Genomic DNA, 18,003 nt, shown 5'->3' with positions numbered 1-18,003 from the left:
TAGTCCGAAAAATACGGTAATTCATAGTTGGATGCCTTCAGTGTGAATTTACAATTTTCATAGTCATGATAATACAGAAAAATCTTTAACCCCTTTCTGCCATTAGACGTACTATTGCGTCCATGTGGGGTGGGCTTTACTTCCCAAGGACGCAATAGTACGTCATATGCGATCGGCAGCGCTCACGGGGGGAGCGCCGCCGATCGCGGCCGGGTGTCAGCTGTTTATCGCAGCTGACATCCGGCACTATGTGCCAGGAGCGGTCACGGACCGCCCCCGGCACATTAACCCACGGCACACCGCGATCAAAGATGATCGCGATGTGCCGGCGGTACAGGGAAGCACCGCGCAGGGAGGGGGCTCCCTGCGGGCTTCCCTGAGCCCCCCGCAGCAACGCGATGTGATCGCGTTGCTGCGAGGGTCTCACCTCCCTCCCTGCTCCCTCCAGCCCCGGATCCAAGATGGCCGCGGATCCGGGTCCTGCAGGGAGGTGGCTTCACAGAGCCTGCTCAGAGCAGGCACTGTGAAGCAGCCTGCACTCCTATCAGATCAGTGATCTGACAGAGTGCTGTGCAAACTGTCAGATCACTGATCTGTGATGTCCCCCCCTGGGACAAAGTAAAAAAGTAAAAAAAAAAAATTTCAAATGTGTAAAAAAAATAAAAAAAAATATTCCAAAATAATGAAAAAAAAATATATATATTATTCCCATAAATACATTTCTTTATCTAAATAAAAAATAAAAGTACACATATTTAGTATCGCCGCGTCCGTAACGGCCCGACCTATAAAACTGGCCCACTAGTTAACCCCTTCAGTAAACACCGTAAGAAAAAAAAAAAAAACGAGGCAAAAAACAACGCTTTATTATCATACCGCCGAACAAAAAGTGGAATAACACGCGATCAAAAAGACAGATATAACTAACCATGGTACCGCTGAAAGCGTCATCTTGTCCCGCAAAAAACGAGCCGCCATACAGCATCATCAGCAAAAAAATATAAAAGTTATAGTCCTGAGAATAAAGTGATGCAAAAATAATTATTTTTTCTATAAAATAGTTTTTATCGTATAAAAGCGCCAAAACATAAAAAAATGATATAAATGAGGTATCGCTGTAATCGTACTGACCCGAAGAATAAAACTGCTTCATCAATTTTACCAAACGCGGAACGGTATAAACGCCTCCCCCAAAAGAAATTCATGAATAGCTGGTTTTTGGTCATTCTGCCTCACAAAAATCGGAATAAAAAGCGATCAAAAAATGTCACGTGCCCGAAAATGTTACCAATAAAAACATCAACTCGTCCCGCAAAAAACAAGACCTCACATGACTCTGTGGACCAAAATATAGAAAAATTATAGCTCTCAAAATGTGGTAACGCAAAAAATATTTTTTGCAATAAAAAGCGTCTTTCAGTGTGTGACGGCTGCCAATCATAAAAATCCGCTAAAAAACCCGCTATAAAAGTAAATCAAACCCCCCTTCATCACCCCCTTAGTTAGGGAAAAATTTAAAAAATGTATTTATTTCCATTTTCCCATTAGGGCTAGGGTTAGAGTTAGGGCTAGGGTTAGGGCTAGGGTTAGGGCTAGGGTTAGGTTTAGGGCTAGGGTTAGGGCTAGGGCTACAGTTTGGGTTGGGGCTAAAGTTACAGTTAGGGTTTAGATTACATTTACGGTTGGGAATAGGGTTGGGATTAGGGTTAGGGGTGTGTCAGGGTTAGAGGTGTGGTTAGGGTTACTGTTGGGATTAGGGTTAGGGATGTGTTTGGATTAGGGTTTCAGTTATAATTGGGGGGTTTCCACTGTTTAGGCACATCAGGGGCTCTCCAAACGCGACATGGCGTCCGATCTCAATTCCAGCCAATTCTGCGTTGAAAAAGTAAAACAGTGCTTCTTCCCTTCCGAGCTCTCCTGTGTGCCCAAACAGGGGTTTACCCCAACATATGGGGTATCAGCGTACTCAGGACAAATAGGACAACAACTTTTGGGGTCCAATTTCTCCTGTTACCCTTGGGAAAATACAAAACTCGGGGCTAAAACATATTTTTTGTGGGAAAAAAAAAGATTTTTTATTTTCACGGCTCTGCGTTATAAACTGTAGTGAAACACTTGGGGGTTCAAAGTTCTCACAACACATCTAGATTAGTTCCCTGGGGGGTCTAGTTTCCAATATGGGGTCACTTGTGGGGGGTTTCTACTGTTTAGGTACATTAGGGGTTCTGCAAACGCAATGTGACGTCTGCAGACCATTCCATCTAAGTCTGCATTCCAAATGGCGCTCCTTCCCTTCCGAGCTCTGCCATGCGCTCAAACGGTGGTTTCCCCCAACATACGGGGTATCAGCGTACTCAGGACAAATTGGACAACAACTTTTGGGGTCGAATTTCTCCTCTTACCCTCGGGAAAATACAAAACTGGGGGCTAAAAAATAATTTTGGGGGGAAAGATTTTTTTTTTTAATTTTCACGGCTCTGCGTTACAAACTGTAGTGAAACACTTGGGGGTTCAAAGCTATCACAACACATCTAGATGAGTTCCTTAGGGGGTCTAGTTTCCAAAATGGTGTCACTTGTGGGAGGTTTCTACTGTTTAGGTACATTAGGGGCTCTGCAAATGCAATGTGACACCTGCAGACCATTCCATCTAAGTCCTCATTCCAAATGGAGCTCCTTCCCTTCCGAGCCCTCCCATGCGCCCAAACAGTGGTTCCCCCCCACATATGGGGTATCAGCGCACTCAGGACAAATTGGACAACAAATTGTGGGGTCGAATTTCTCCTGTTACCCTCGGGAAAATACAAAACTGGGGGCTAAAAAATAATTTTTGTGGGAAAAAATTTTTGTTTTATTTTTACGGCTCTCCATTATAAACTTCTGTGAAGCCCTTGGTGGGTCAAAGCGCTCAGCACACATCTAGATAAGTTCCTAAGGGGGTCTACTTTCCAAAATGGTGTCACTTGTGGGGGGTTTCTACTGTTTAGGTACATTAGGGGCTCTGCAAACGCAATGTGACACCTGCAGACCATTCCATCTAAGTCTGCATTCAAATGGCACTCCTTCCCTTCTGAGCCCTCCCATGTGCCCAAACAGTGGTTCCCCCCACATATGGTGTATCATCGCACTCAGGACAAATTGGGCAACAAATTTTGGGGTCCAATTTCTCCTGTTACCCTCAGTAAAATACAAAACTGGGGGCTAAAAAAATAATTTTTGTGGGAAAAAAATTTTGTTTTATTTTTACGGCTCTGCATTATAAACTTCTGTGAAGCACTTGGTGGGTCAAAGTGCTCACCACACCTCTAGATAAGTTCCTTAGGGGGTCTACTTTCCAAAATGGTGTCATTTGTGGGGGGTTTCAATGTTTAGGCACATCAGTGGCTCTTCAAACGCAACATGGCGTCCCATCTCAATTCCTGTCAATTTTGCTTTGAAAAGTCAAACGGCGCTCCTTCCCTTCCGAGCTCTCCCATCCACCCAAACAGTGGTTTACCCCCACATATGGGGTATCAGCGTACTCAGGACAAATTGTACAACAACTTTTGGGGTCCAATTTCTTCTCTTACCCTTGGGAAAATAAAAAATTGGGGCAAAAAGATAATTTTTGTGAAAAAATATGATTTTTTATTTTTACGGTTCTACATTATAAACTTCTGTGAAGCACTTGGTGGGTCAAAGTGCTCACCACACCTCTAGATAAGTTCCTTAGGGGGTCTACTTTCCAAAATGGTGTCACTTGTGGGGGGTTTCAATGTTTAGGCACATCAGTGGCTCTTCAAACGCAACATGAGGTCCCATCTCAATTCCTGTCAATTTTGCATTGAAAAGTCAAACGGCGCTCCTTCCCTTCCGAGCTCTCCCATCCGCCCAAACAGTGGTTTACCCCCACATATGGGCTATCGGCGTACTCAGGACAAATTGTACAACAACTTTTGGGGTCCAATTTCTTCTCTTACCCTTGGGAAAATAAAAAATTGGGGGCGAAAAGATAATTTTTGTGAAAAAATATGATTTTTTATTTTTACGGTTCTACATTATAAACTTCTGTGAAGAACTTGTTGGGTCAAAGTGCTCACCACACCTCTAGATAAGTTCCTTAGGGGGTCTACTTTCCAAAATGGTGTCACTTGTGGAGGGTTTCAATGTTTAGCCACATCAGGGGCTCTCCAAACGAAACATGGCGTCCCATCTCAATTCCAGTCAATTTTGCATTGAAAGTCAAATGGCACTCCTTCGCTTCCGAGCTCTGCCATGCGCCCAAACAGTGGTTTACCCCCACATGTGGGGTATTGGCATACTCAGGACAAATTGTACAACAATGTTTGGGGTCCATTTTCTCCTGTTACCCTTGGTAAAATAAAACAAATTGGAGCTGAATTAAATTTTTTGTGAAAAAAAGTTAAATGTTCATTTTTATTTAAACATTCAAAAAATTCCTGTGAAGCACCAGAAGGGTTAATAAACTTCTTGAATATGGTTTTGAGCACCTTGAGGGGTGTAGTTTTTAGAATGGTGTCACACTTGGGATTTTCTATCATATAGACCCCTCAAAATGACTTCAAATGAGATGTGGTCCCTAAAATAAAATGGTGTTGTAGAAATGAGAAATTGCTGGTCAACTTTTAACCCTTATAACTCCCTAACAAAAAAAAATTTTGTTTCCAAAATTGTGCTGATGTAAAGTAGACATGTGGGAAATGTTATTTATTAAGTATTTTGTGTGACATATCTCTGTGATTTAATTGCATAAAAATTCAAAGTTGGAAAATTGCGAAATTTTCATAATTTTCGCCAAATTTCCGTTTTTTTCACAAATAAACGCAGGTACTATCAAATAATTTTTACCATTGTCATGAAGTACAATATGTCACGAGAAAACAATGTCAGAATCACCAGGATCCATTGAAGCGTTCCAGAGTTATAACCTCATAAAGGGACAGTGGTCAGAATTGTAAAAATTGGCCCGGTCATTAACGTGCAAACCACCCTTGGGGGTAAAGGGGTTAAATGAGGTGTCCAAACTTTTGGTCTGTCCTGTACAGTATATACCTGTGTATAAAGCGAGTTTTTCAGCACATTTTTTTTTATGAAAATGCCCCCCCCCCCCTCCTCGTCTTATACACGAGTCATTGTCCCAGAAGATGGAGGGGGGGCAGCAGATCACAGGAGGCAGCAGCCGGCGGCTGCGGCTAAAGCCTGTGCCTGCTGCTAAAGAGAAATGAATATTCACTGCCCTGGGAATGAATATTCATTTATTATAACGTGTGCACAGTTACAGCAGCAGCCACCGGCTTTCAGCAGCTGTTGGGCTATCACAGGTGCCCTCTCATTAAGGTAATGAATATTCATCTGTCTCCACTCCCATAGGCGTGGAGGAGAGGTGAATATTCATTACTTTAATGAGCGGAGACACGTGATCGCTCGGCCGCAGGAGCTGCTGGCATCGGAAGGAGATGCGAGGGTGCAGGGAAGGTAAGTATGATATATATAATTTTTTTTTTTTCATGGTACAAGGATGGGGATTAGGAACGATGCAGACAAGGATGGGTATGAGGAACCATGCATACCAAAATAGGGATTGGGGGACAATGCATACCCGGTTTATACTGAAGTCAATATATTTTCCCAGTTTTTCAAGGCAAAATTAGGTGTCTCCGCTTATACTCGGGTCGACTTATACATGAATATATACGGTATATAATATATATTTCACAATTAATATGTTATCAGTAGATCACATTGTGAGGTCCTATGCGGAGACAAAAAAAAGTAAAACTATTTTTTTTTTCACAATCATTTGTTTTATTGTATGAAATTGTAAAGAAGGAAACTCAAATATATTATATTATTACAACAGTAAAAACCTGGTGGTGTTGGTCAAAGGTAAAATACATAAATATATACTGAATGTTTGATTTAAACTTGAATGTACTGATCCACATAATATAAGTAACATTTATTTTATGTTGAGCAATAAAAGGTGGTGATTTAAAACACAGAAAAAAATAGCAAAATTGCTGTTTTTTTCAATCATCACACAAAAGTATGCAAGTCAAGAAATTATGTACCCACAAATAATGCCATTAATGAATACACCTACCCTTTTAAGGAAAAAAAATTTATGGCCCAAAGTATGTTGAGGCACAAAACATTCCACCAAAGTGGGCTTAGGAAAGAAATGGGTGGAGTAAAACCTCCCCTCCCATACTGTAATAATTAAAGGAGATGTCCACCGCTGGACGACTCCTAATTAATCAATTCACAGGACCCCAATTAAGATTAAACCAATGTATAGTCACTGCAGTGGTGCCTTTACAGTAGTGCCAGTGCCGCTGGTCCCTTCTGGTGACTTGACATTGTCACGTGCCCGCAGTACTCGATGATGGGCCACTGTTTGACTGCAGCCTTTGCTATTTTGTCAGCGCAGACATCTGCCCTGATGGACTATTATTGAGCTGCAGCCAGTCTGCAGCTGCTCTGGCGACATCACTGGAATGGGGCTGCTGTGGTGGGTGAGGAATAACTGTGCATTACGTTAATTGGGGTTCTCAATGGATTAAGCAGGGGTTGTCCAATAATTGACTACTCATTTAAGTAAAAATGCTGAAGTGGCTTTCAAGGTGCAACAAGGACAGTTCATTTTATTACACAATTATTATTTTTTAAATGTGCATTATTTCTTATAACAAAGTATGAATTTTGCTGATGTACTCTGGCATTTATTTTTTTTTCATGTTTTCATTACTTTTTATACATGCTTTTAAATAAGCCTTAAGAGTTTTATGGTGTAATCAAGTGTTGCAGTTCTACAATCTTTTCTACTGCAGCTTTTATGCTATTCTATAAGAATATAATAGAGATTAACTACAGTTCTGTTGGCAGAATGGATGCATGTAAGAAACATGCATAGGCTCTCATTCAGACATGTCCATGTTCCAGGTCAGTTCTCTACACTTCTATTGTACTAAATGTGCAACTATCGGAGAGTCTGAATGAGGTTGTGCAATCATAAATGTCATTTCATTAATATGACATTTTATATTTGTTGGATTTAGAACACATCATTTTCCAAGGTGACTTGACATATTTTATGACTTCAGTTGAGGCACATCTCCTCTTTGGGTCTGGTACAAGCAAATTTTTCAGCATTTCTAGGGCCTCTGTGCTAAATGTATTCCACTGGTATGGAAGCCGAAATATCTTGCTGCTTTTATGCCACTTGGTATATTGAACAAAATTTTTATCACCTGAGACTGCGGATGTCCATGGAAAATATCCTGTCAAAATGCAAAAGAGTAGTACTCCAAATCCCCAAGTATCCAAACTTCCTTGCACATTAAGCTTATCTGCTGATCCTAAGCTGCACATCTCGGGAGCTGTATATGGCAAATTTTCAGACATTGATTCAACATATGTTCCTGCTGTGCATGAAAGACCAAAATCGGTCAGTTTAACCTTGCGACATTCTTGATCAAAGATGAGAACATTTTCAGGCTTTATGTCACGGTGAACAAGGCCTTTCTTGTGTATATACTCTAGGGCACTGGAAAGTTGGATAGCACATCGTTTAACTGTGTTTTCTGGCAATCCAATCTATGAATGACAAAAAACGTAGAATACGTTACACCGTAAACAAAATGCAAATGGAAAACCATAGCATTTTTATGGCTATAATCACTTACTGTACATAACAAAATATTGCAGTTGGAGCCTTGCACAAGAGATCCATAGTTGTAGACTCGCATAAGAGACCTATTTTTCATTAGTCTAAAAAAATGTTGTACCGATTACTTGTTTTCTGAAAGGGCTGAGTCACATAGTAACAAACTGTGCTAAACATTTGCAGGTCACTGAGGGATTAGTGGCCTGTCATAAGCCATACAGATGAATGTGTAAGCGGAACACCAAATAAAGTCACACAGGCCGCTCTGGAGCATGAGAATCTCATTAACTGAAAACTACCGATAAAGATTAACAACAACCACGAGACGGATTTCGTCTCCAGGTGTCATTTTAATCAGTATAATGGTGCTGACCTGACACTGTAGGTTACTGTGCACAATCCTTCTGACAGGTTCACTTTAACTTCAAGAGCCGGAGATTAGATCACTTCTTCATGGTATATTACCCACACTTCCAACTGATTAAATGGGTACTCCCTATTGCAGTGCTGGCAGACCTTTTACAGACTGAGTGCTCAAACTGCAACCACAAACAAACTTATGTATTGCAAAGTGTCAACATTGCAATTTAACCTGAATACTGAAGCTTTTGTTTAGAAAAATCAACTCCTCCAGAGAGCAGGCGGGGCAGCAGAATGCAGGTGGGTGAAACGGACAGCAGTCACAGACAGGAGCAGGGGTACCAGACTGCAGATATGAAGGAATATGCTACGCCCATCCTAGTTTATGCCCCTCATCCTGGCATATTCCCTCCCATTGTGGTATTTGCACCACATCTTAGTATTTGCTCGTCATCCTCCCCATCAATGTACATATATGCTCCCCATCAATGTACATTTCTGGAAAAAAGTGTTTTGCCTCATCCTGATTTCCAATTGTTTTACATGTTTGTCAAACTTAAATGTTTCAGATCATCAAACAAATGTAAATATTAGATAAAGATAACAAGTAAACACAAAATGAAGGCCCCTGAGTGAAAAAGTGATTGCCCCCTCCCTTCCTAAAACATAAATTAGCTGTGGTTTATCACATCGTTGAGAAGCGGAGTTCAAATTCCCTATCCACACCCAGGCCTGATTACTGCCACACCTGTTATTAATTGAGAAATCACTTAAATATGAACTGGCTGACAATGTGAGTAGACACCATACCGCGATTCTAAGAAATTATGGATCAAATGAGAAACAGTAATTAAGATCTACTCATCCTTGCTCAGGCTTAATCTGAAATACTGTGTCCAGTTCTGGGCACCATATTTGAGAACAGCCATTGAAAAGGAGCAAGTTCAGAGAAGAGCTACCAGGATGGTGAACAGACTGCAAAGTATGTCCTACAAAGAACGGTAAAAGAATCTGGAAATGTTTAGCTTAACAAAAGAAGGCTAAGAGGAGACTTAATAGCTGTCTACAAATATCTGAAGGTATGTCACAGTGTAGAGGGATCATCCTTATTCTCATTTGCACATGTAAATATGAGAAGCAATGGGATGAAACTGAAAGGGAGAAGATACAGATTAGATATTAGAAAAGCAACTTTTTGACAGTGACGGTGATCAATGATTAGAACAAGCTGACATGAGTTGGTGAGTTCTCCTTCAATGGAAGTCTTCAAACAGACTGGATAGACATCTGTCTGAGATGGTTTATTGAATCCTGCATTGAGCAGGGGGTTGGACACGACCCTTGAGGTCCCTTCCAACTCTAAAATTATATGGTTCAATGAGATCTATCATTCTGGAAAAGGTTATAAAGCCATTTCTAAAGCTTTTGGGACTCAACAGTGAGAGCCATTATTCACAAATGCCAAAATCATGGAACATTTCAAAAACCTGACCTGCACATCCAAACATAGACTGAGTGTGAACAGGTGCTGAACCCAGAGTCGCCAACTCGTATATAATTAAATAAATAGGGCAGCACACTGCAGCGCCAAAACATGCAAACTTGAAAAAACGAAATTTGAACTGCATTACTGCACTAGAAATATGAAAAATGAGAGCTTTTAGCGCACAAAAATGGCCAATTTTATGTGTACCTCGTAGCCACGTTAAGGCATCTCTCTTATACGAGGTCCTACGTTTGACCTACCTCACTGAGAATAAACGTCTCCATCTGAACGGGTACATGTGAAACCTCTTCTTGGACTCAAATTCTCTCTCTATGTGGAGGGGTATTGGACCTACTATAATTAAAACACCTGAAGCTAGGAGGCGGGGAGTGCACGATCAGAAGGCTAGAGAATACATTTCAAAAACCTGACCTGCACATCCAAACATAGACTGAGTGTGAACAGGTGCTGAACCCAGAGTCGCCAACTCGTATATAATTAAATAATTAGGGCAGCACACTGCAGCGCCAAAACATGCAAACTTGAAAAAACGAAATTTGAACTGCATTACTGCACTAGAAATATGAAAAATGAGAGCTTTTAGCGCACAAAAATGGCCAATTTTATGTGTACCTCGTAGCCACGTTAAGGCATCTCTCTTATACGAGGTCCTACGTTTGACCTACCTCACTGAGAATAAACGTCTCCATCTGAACGGGTACATGTGAAACCTCTTCTTGGACTCAAATTCTCTCTCTATGTGGAGGGGTATTGGACCTACTATAATTAAAACACCTGAAGCTAGGAGGCGGGGAGTGCACGATCAGAAGGCTAGAGAATACATTTCAAAAACCTGACCTGCACATCCAAACATAGACTGAGTGTGAACAGGTGCTGAACCCAGAGTCGCCAACTCGTATATAATTAAATAAATAGGGCAGCACACTGCAGCGCCAAAACATGCAAACTTGAAAAAACGAAATTTGAACTGCATTACTGCACTAGAAATATGAAAAATGAGAGCTTTTAGCGCACAAAAATGGCCAATTTTATGTGTACCTCGTAGCCACGTTAAGGCATCTCTCTTATACGAGGTCCTACGTTTGACCTACCTCACTGAGAATAAACGTCTCCATCTGAACGGGTACATGTGAAACCTCTTCTTGGACTCAAATTCTCTCTCTATGTGGAGGGGTATTGGACCTACTATAATTAAAACACCTGAAGCTAGGAGGCGGGGAGTGCACGATCAGAAGGCTAGAGAATACATTTCAAAAACCTGACCTGCACATCCAAACATAGACTGAGTGTGAACAGGTGCTGAACCCAGAGTCGCCAACTCGTATATAATTAAATAAATAGGGCAGCACACTGCAGCGCCAAAACATGCAAACTTGAAAAAATGAAATTTGAACTGCATTACTGCACTAGAAATATGAAAAATGAGAGCTTTTAGCGCACAAAAATGGCCAATTTTATGTGTACCTCGTAGCCACGTTAAGGCATCTCTCTTATACGAGGTCCTACGTTTGACCTACCTCACTGAGAATAAACGTCTCCATCTGAACGGGTACATGTGAAACCTCTTCTTGGACTCAAATTCTCTCTCTATGTGGAGGGGTATTGGACCTACTATAATTAAAACACCTGAAGCTAGGAGGCGGGGAGTGCACGATCAGAAGGCTAGAGAATACATTTCAAAAACCTGACCTGCACATCCAAACATAGACTGAGTGTGAACAGGTGCTGAACCCAGAGTCGCCAACTCGTATATAATTAAATAAATAGGGCAGCACACTGCAGCGCCAAAACATGCAAACTTGAAAAAACGAAATTTGAACTGCATTACTGCACTAGAAATATGAAAAATGAGAGCTTTTAGCGCACAAAAATGGCCAATTTTATGTGTACCTCGTAGCCACGTTAAGGCATCTCTCTTATACGAGGTCCTACGTTTGACCTACCTCACTGAGAATAAACGTCTCCATCTGAACGGGTACATGTGAAACCTCTTCTTGGACTCAAATTCTCTCTCTATGTGGAGGGGTATTGGACCTACTATAATTAAAACACCTGAAGCTAGGAGGCGGGGAGTGCACGATCAGAAGGCTAGAGAATACATTTCAAAAACCTGACCTGCACATCCAAACATAGACTGAGTGTGAACAGGTGCTGAACCCAGAGTCGCCAACTCGTATATAATTAAATAAATAGGGCAGCACACTGCAGCGCCAAAACATGCAAACTTGAAAAAACGAAATTTGAACTGCATTACTGCACTAGAAATATGAAAAATGAGAGCTTTTAGCGCACAAAAATGGCCAATTTTATGTGTACCTCGTAGCCACGTTAAGGCATCTAGCCTTCTGATCGTGCACTCCCCGCCTCCTAGCTTCAGGTGTTTTAATTATAGTAGGTCCAATACCCCTCCACATAGAGAGAGAATTTGAGTCCAAGAAGAGGTTTCACATGTACCCGTTCAGATGGAGACGCTTATTCTCAGTGAGGTAGGTCAAACGTAGGACCTCGTATAAGAGAGATGCCTTAACGTGGCTACGAGGTACACATAAAATTGGCCATTTTTGTGCGCTAAAAGCTCTCATTTTTCATATTTCTAGTGCAGTAATGCAGTTCAAATTTCGTTTTTTCAAGTTTGCATGTTTTGGCGCTGCAGTGTGCTGCCCTATTTATTTAATTATATACGAGTTGGCGACTCTGGGTTCAGCACCTGTTCACACAGTCTATGTTTGGATGTGCAGGTCAGGTTTTTGAAATGTATTCTCTAGCCTTCTGATCGTGCACTCCCCGCCTCCTAGCTTCAGGTGTTTTAATTATAGTAGGTCCAATACCCCTCCACATAGAGAGAGAATTTGAGTCCAAGAAGAGGTTTCACATGTACCCGTTCAGATGGAGACGTTTATTCTCAGTGAGGTAGGTCAAACGTAGGACCTCGTATAAGAGAGATGCCTTAACGTGGCTACGAGGTACACATAAAATTGGCCATTTTTGTGCGCTAAAAGCTCTCATTTTTCATATTTCTAGTGCAGTAATGCAGTTCAAATTTCGTTTTTTCAAGTTTGCATGTTTTGGCGCTGCAGTGTGCTGCCCTATTTATTTAATTATATACGAGTTGGCGACTCTGGGTTCAGCACCTGTTCACACTCAGTCTATGTTTGGATGTGCAGGTCAGGTTTTTGAAATGTATTCTCTAGCCTTCTGATCATGCACTCCCCGCCTCCTACCTTCAGGTGTTTTAATTATAGTAGGTCCAATACCCCTCCACATAGAGAGAGAATTTGAGTCCAAGAAGAGGTTTCACATGTACCCGTTCAGATGGAGACGTTTATTCTCAGTGAGGTAGGTCAAACGTAGGACCTCGTATAAGAGAGATGCCTTAACGTGGCTACGAGGTACACATAAAATTGGCCATTTTTGTGCGCTAAAAGCTCTCATTTTTCATATTTCTAGTGCAGTAATGCAGTTCAAATTTCGTTTTTTCAAGTTTGCATGTTTTGGCGCTGCAGTGTGCTGCCCTATTTATTTAATTAAAATCATGGAACAGTGATGATCCTTCCCCAGAGTGGTCGGCTGACCAAAATTACCCCAAAAGCGCAGTGACAACTCATCCAAGGGGTCACAAAAGACCCTACAACAACATCCAAAGAACAGCAGGTCTTAACTTGCCTCAGTTAAGGTCCGTGTTCATCATGCTATAAGAAAGAGACTGGGTAAAAATGGCCTGTACAGAGTACCAAGATGAAAACTACTGCTGAGCAATCTACTATATAATTGCCTAAGGGTCACTTCCGTCTTTCTGTCTGTCTGTCCTTCTGTCTGTCACGGATATTCGTTGGTCGTGGCCTCTGTCTGTCATGGAATCCAAGTCGCTGATTGGTCTCGCCAGCTGTCATGGCTGCTGCCACCAATCAGCGACGGCCACAGTCCGATTAGTCCCTCCCTATGCCCCTGCAGTCAGTGCCCGCTCCATACTCCCCGCAGTCACTGCTCACACAGGGTTAATGCCAGCGGTAACAGACCGCATTATGCCGCGGGTAACACTCCGTTACCGCCGCTGTTAACCCTGTGTGACCAAGTTTTTACTATTGATGCTGGCTATGCAGCGTCAATAGTAAAACATCTAATGTTAAAAATAATTTAAAAAAATAAAAAATCATTATATACTCACCTTCCAGTGCCTTTCCCGCTCCTAGCTACGGTCCAATGACCGCTCCATGCAAGCGGCAGGTTCCGGTGGTATGGGAGAAGGACCTGCCATGGCGTCACAGTCCTGTGACCGTGACGTCATCACAGGCCCTGCGCAAGAAGGACCTGCCATGACATCACGGTCATGTGACCGCGACGTCATCACGGTCATGTGACCGCGACGTCATCTCATGTCCTGCGCGACAAGGACCTGCCATGACGTCCGGTCATGTGATTTTTTTTCCCAATGCATTAAATAGCGGGAAAAACGCGAAAAACTGCAGAAAAATTGCAGAATGCATTCTAAATGATAGGATGCATATGTCTGCGAAAAAACACGAAAAAACCTGAAAGTGTGCACATACCCTAAGTTTTGTTTTTCTATTGTATCAAATACTTTTTCATGTAATAAAATGCAAATTAATTATGTAAAAATAATACAATGTGATTTTCTTGATTTTTTTTTTTTTTTTTAAGACTCTCACAGTTGAAGTGTACCTATGATAAAAATCACAGACCTCTCCATTCTTCGTAGGTGGGAAACTTTTCAACATCAGCAGTGTATTAATGCTTATTTTCCCCACTGTACAGACGAAGCAGCATATCATGCTTTAACTACCCAGTCTATTACGTAAAAGAAAGGTAAATTTGTGACCAAGGGTATTGGAATATTTGCAATTTGCTGAACAGTAGGCTTCCTGAGAGTCAGTTACTGGTGGGCTCTGGCACTCTAATCCGATACTATTAGTGATAGTTTTGTCATCATTATTTGCTGTCCTGTGTAAACAGGCTGGTAAAGGAATCCTGGATAACTTGAATGTAGTCAGTCGGTGAAGCCCATTATTTCTGCAGTGTAAATGGGCCCTTAGTTTCCTTCTGGCAGTCAATAATAGTCCCTTCCTATTTTTCTTGCAGAATGATGCTTTTCAGCAATACTGCCATGTTACTGCAGAGGTGCTTCCATGAAAAGCTGCCACTTGCATTGGCTGCTCTGTAGTAAACAAAGTAATGCTATGCTGTATGGGGAGCAGTGCCATCATTGGGTGTCCAAGGAATTGCTAGCATCAGACTTCCTAAGCAATTAGTTCCCTGATCTGCCATCCACTGTAACTCTGAGCATATGATGTCTATGAGCACATTCCTCTGATCTTTCAACACCCCAGGAACACCTCTATTCCCACCAACACTCAGCTCATTAAGTGGGTGTACAAGTTGCTTTAAACTTTGAACACCAAGTGGTACCAAAAATTTGTTACATTTTAAATCCATAAAAATGTGCATGTCTATTTTAATAACAGATCAATGATCAGATACATTAATAATCTTATGGGGCAGTTTATCAGTTCCCCTACATTATATTCTACTAGGACTTTATATACTGTTAATTCATATATCAGAGCAAAAGAGGGGAGAAGCCAGCGCAGCCTAAGGTTAAGACGCAATACATAAAGTGCAAATGCACATATTGATTTCTAACTGTTTTTTCAAAATGAGACATTTAGCAAACAATTGATCAATTCTTTGAGCCACCCCGCCTCTTTACGGCATTCTCATATTGGGGCAGTCCTACACTACGTTTTTTATATTCGCTGTGCCATAAAGGCCTCCAAAATGGACTAAAAGCAAGACCACATTAAATGCAAGCTGTACCTGGAGCATTACTGAGTCACCCCCATGGCGCCAGAGTAGGCAAGCGAGGATAAAGGTTGACCAGGTCCAGACAGACATTTCAGATCCGACCTCCACACTGCCCATCCAGAACCACAGATAAAGAGTGTCTCACTCTTTATCTGTGGTACAGCTTGCACTTAATGTGGTCTTAGAAATTAATATGTGCATTTGCACTTTATGTATTGCGTTTTAACCATAGGCAGCGCTGGCTTCTCCCCTCTTTTTGCTCTGATATTGGGAAGTGGCTGACCACCACTGTTGCCGTGTGCGCCGCGCCGGGTTATGTGCGCCATTCTTTCTGTGTTTCTGTGATTGATAGGCTGCTGTCCACACACAGCAGCCCTGCCCTGCCTTAGGCTTTGTTTAATTATGCACCTGTGTCTCAGCCTGTCTCACTCTTCATCTGTGGCTCTGGATGGGCAGTGTGGAGGTTGGATCCGAAATGTCTGTCTGGACCTGGTCAACCTTTATCCTCGCTTGCCTACTCTGGCGCCATGCGGGTGACTCAGTAATGCTCCAGGTACAGCATGCTTTTAATGTGGTCTTGCTTTTAGTTCATTTAGGAGGCCTTTATGGCACAGCGAATATAAAAAACGTAGTGTAGGACTGCCCCAATATGAGAATGCCGTGAAGAGGCGGGGTGGCTCAAAGAATTCATCATTTGTTTGCTAAATGTCTCATTTTGAAAATACAGTTAGAAATTAATATGTGCATCTGCACTTTATGTATTGTGTCTTAAGCTTAGGCTGCGCTGGCTTCTCCCCTCTTTTTGCTGCGTTAATTCATATAAATGCCTTGTGGTATTCATGTAATGGGATGCATTATATACATTAACTATATTAGCATTATATATATATTAACTATATTTGTAGTTTTGCACTGTTAATTACCAGTATGAAAGAAAAAAGTAATTGCCCAAAAAGTAAAAGTTTCAATACATATTCCAGGTTTTGCTCTGGTTTTTAGATGTCATATTTTAAGCCACAACAAGCAGTGGATTGAAAAAGACAAGAAATTATATCTGCCTTTTATGCATACATCAAAAAGCCTGATTAAAACCTAAAATTTGTAATAGCACCCTTAGGGTATGTGCACACGTCGGAAAAGAGGTGCAGAATTTTCTGCACAAAATCCGCATCTCCTGGCAGAATCCGCAGCTGCGGATTTGACGCAGATTTTGTGCGGTTTTTATGCGGATTTTCAGCGGTTTTGGGCCCCTGCGGAATTTTAACATGGAGGGGTGCAGATCCGCACAAAAGAAGTGACATGCACTTCTTTGAAATCCGCAGCAATTCCGCACTGATTTTTCTGCACAGCTTTTTTTCCCCATACAATAACATTATACTGTACATCACAGTGTGGATCTGCAGCGTTTCTGCGTGGAAAAATCCGCTGCGCATCCGCAGCAATTCTGCATCGCGTGCAGGTAGCCTAAGAGTATATTCACACTCAGTCTTTTTGCTGATTTTTTTGTAGTGGAAATGGAGCCCAAACACCAAGTTTTTGATTAGTTTTTGGTTTTTTTCAGGAGGGTTTTGAAGCATTTCCGTTCAGTTTCTGCTCCAAAAAGTCTTTGAAAACAAAACAAAACCTTAGTGTGAACATACCCTTATTCTGTCAACGGAGTAACACAAATTGTTGTTCAGCCATTACCTTTGCGTTGTTGATAATGCACAGTTTGCCACTGGTTGGCAGCATGCACTTAGCATTGCCATTGTTTCAAATGGCAAGTGCTTTACAAGGGCCGCCCTGCATTCTGCAGTAAACTGTGTGGATGCTAAAATACATATAAAAGCACCATAAGTATATGTTCACAGGGGTGGGGTTTTTTAGTACATTTTTTTCCTTCCCCATGACAGCACCGCACATTGAGAGATGGGATCCGCCCGCAGGAACAGGAAACCTGTAGTAGGGATAAAAGAAGGGGGCGGCACCTCTCTCCTCAGTTTTGGTTTCCTGTTCCTGCAGGCAGATGCCTGTGGTAAAATACCTCCAGAGGGATCTCCCTTTGATGTTCCGGTCCGGAGGCCGAGGTCCACGGGGGGGCTGCAGCTGGGCGCAGTGGTGCACGCCTGTAGTCCTAGCCATAGGGAGCTGTTAGACCGCGCTCGTCCCCCTTCCTGGACTCCCCGGCGTCTGCTCCTGCTTGGAGGCTGGGCCAGGGGGCAGGCGTGCCCATCACGACGCTGGTGTCGACTGAATGGGTGACTACTTCCGGTCGCGCCGGAAGTGACGTCACACGCTGGAGTAAGAGGGTGGAAGTTGTTCCAGGAGCGCGCACACTGCTCTACTCCTATAAAATTAAAACAGCGCACAGAATTCAGTGCTGTACAGCTCAAGCATGGCAGACCCTGCTGCAGATAGACGCGTACCAGAGTAGGACCCACAGCCTGTCGTAGGTAAAAAAGCCACCACAAAGCAGAAGAATAGGGTGTGTGCGTTATGCAGAGAAACCCTCCCCAAAACATACGAAAAACGGATCTGTTGGCCGTGTATTGATAAAACAGTAGCCGAAGAGTCGCCATCCCTACTCCAAAGCATTAAAACAATTATTAGGGATGAAGTGAAAATGTCAGTGAAAGAACAGTTAAAAGCCCAAGCTGCACTCAACACTGGAA

The 18,003-nt window shown here is 42.2% G+C and overlaps 1 protein-coding gene across 1 annotated transcript in view; it reads right to left on the bottom strand.

Annotated features, from left to right (window-relative positions):
• Positions 1-5,796: 5,796 nt before the first annotated feature.
• LOC138651326 (serine/threonine-protein kinase SBK1-like) overlaps positions 5,797-18,003 on the bottom strand; it is a 90,434-nt gene continuing 78,227 nt past the window's right edge. Inside the window, exon 4 of the mRNA XM_069741427.1 lies at positions 5,797-7,595. Coding sequence (XP_069597528.1) covers positions 7,026-7,595 — 570 coding nt within the window. The 3' untranslated portion in view covers positions 5,797-7,025. The remainder of the gene's footprint in view (positions 7,596-18,003) is intronic.

This window comes from Ranitomeya imitator, chromosome 10, assembly GCF_032444005.1.
Source record: "Ranitomeya imitator isolate aRanImi1 chromosome 10, aRanImi1.pri, whole genome shotgun sequence".
Classification (NCBI taxonomy): Eukaryota; Metazoa; Chordata; class Amphibia; order Anura; family Dendrobatidae; genus Ranitomeya; species Ranitomeya imitator.
This window is presented reverse-complemented; position numbering and strand designations above follow the sequence as displayed.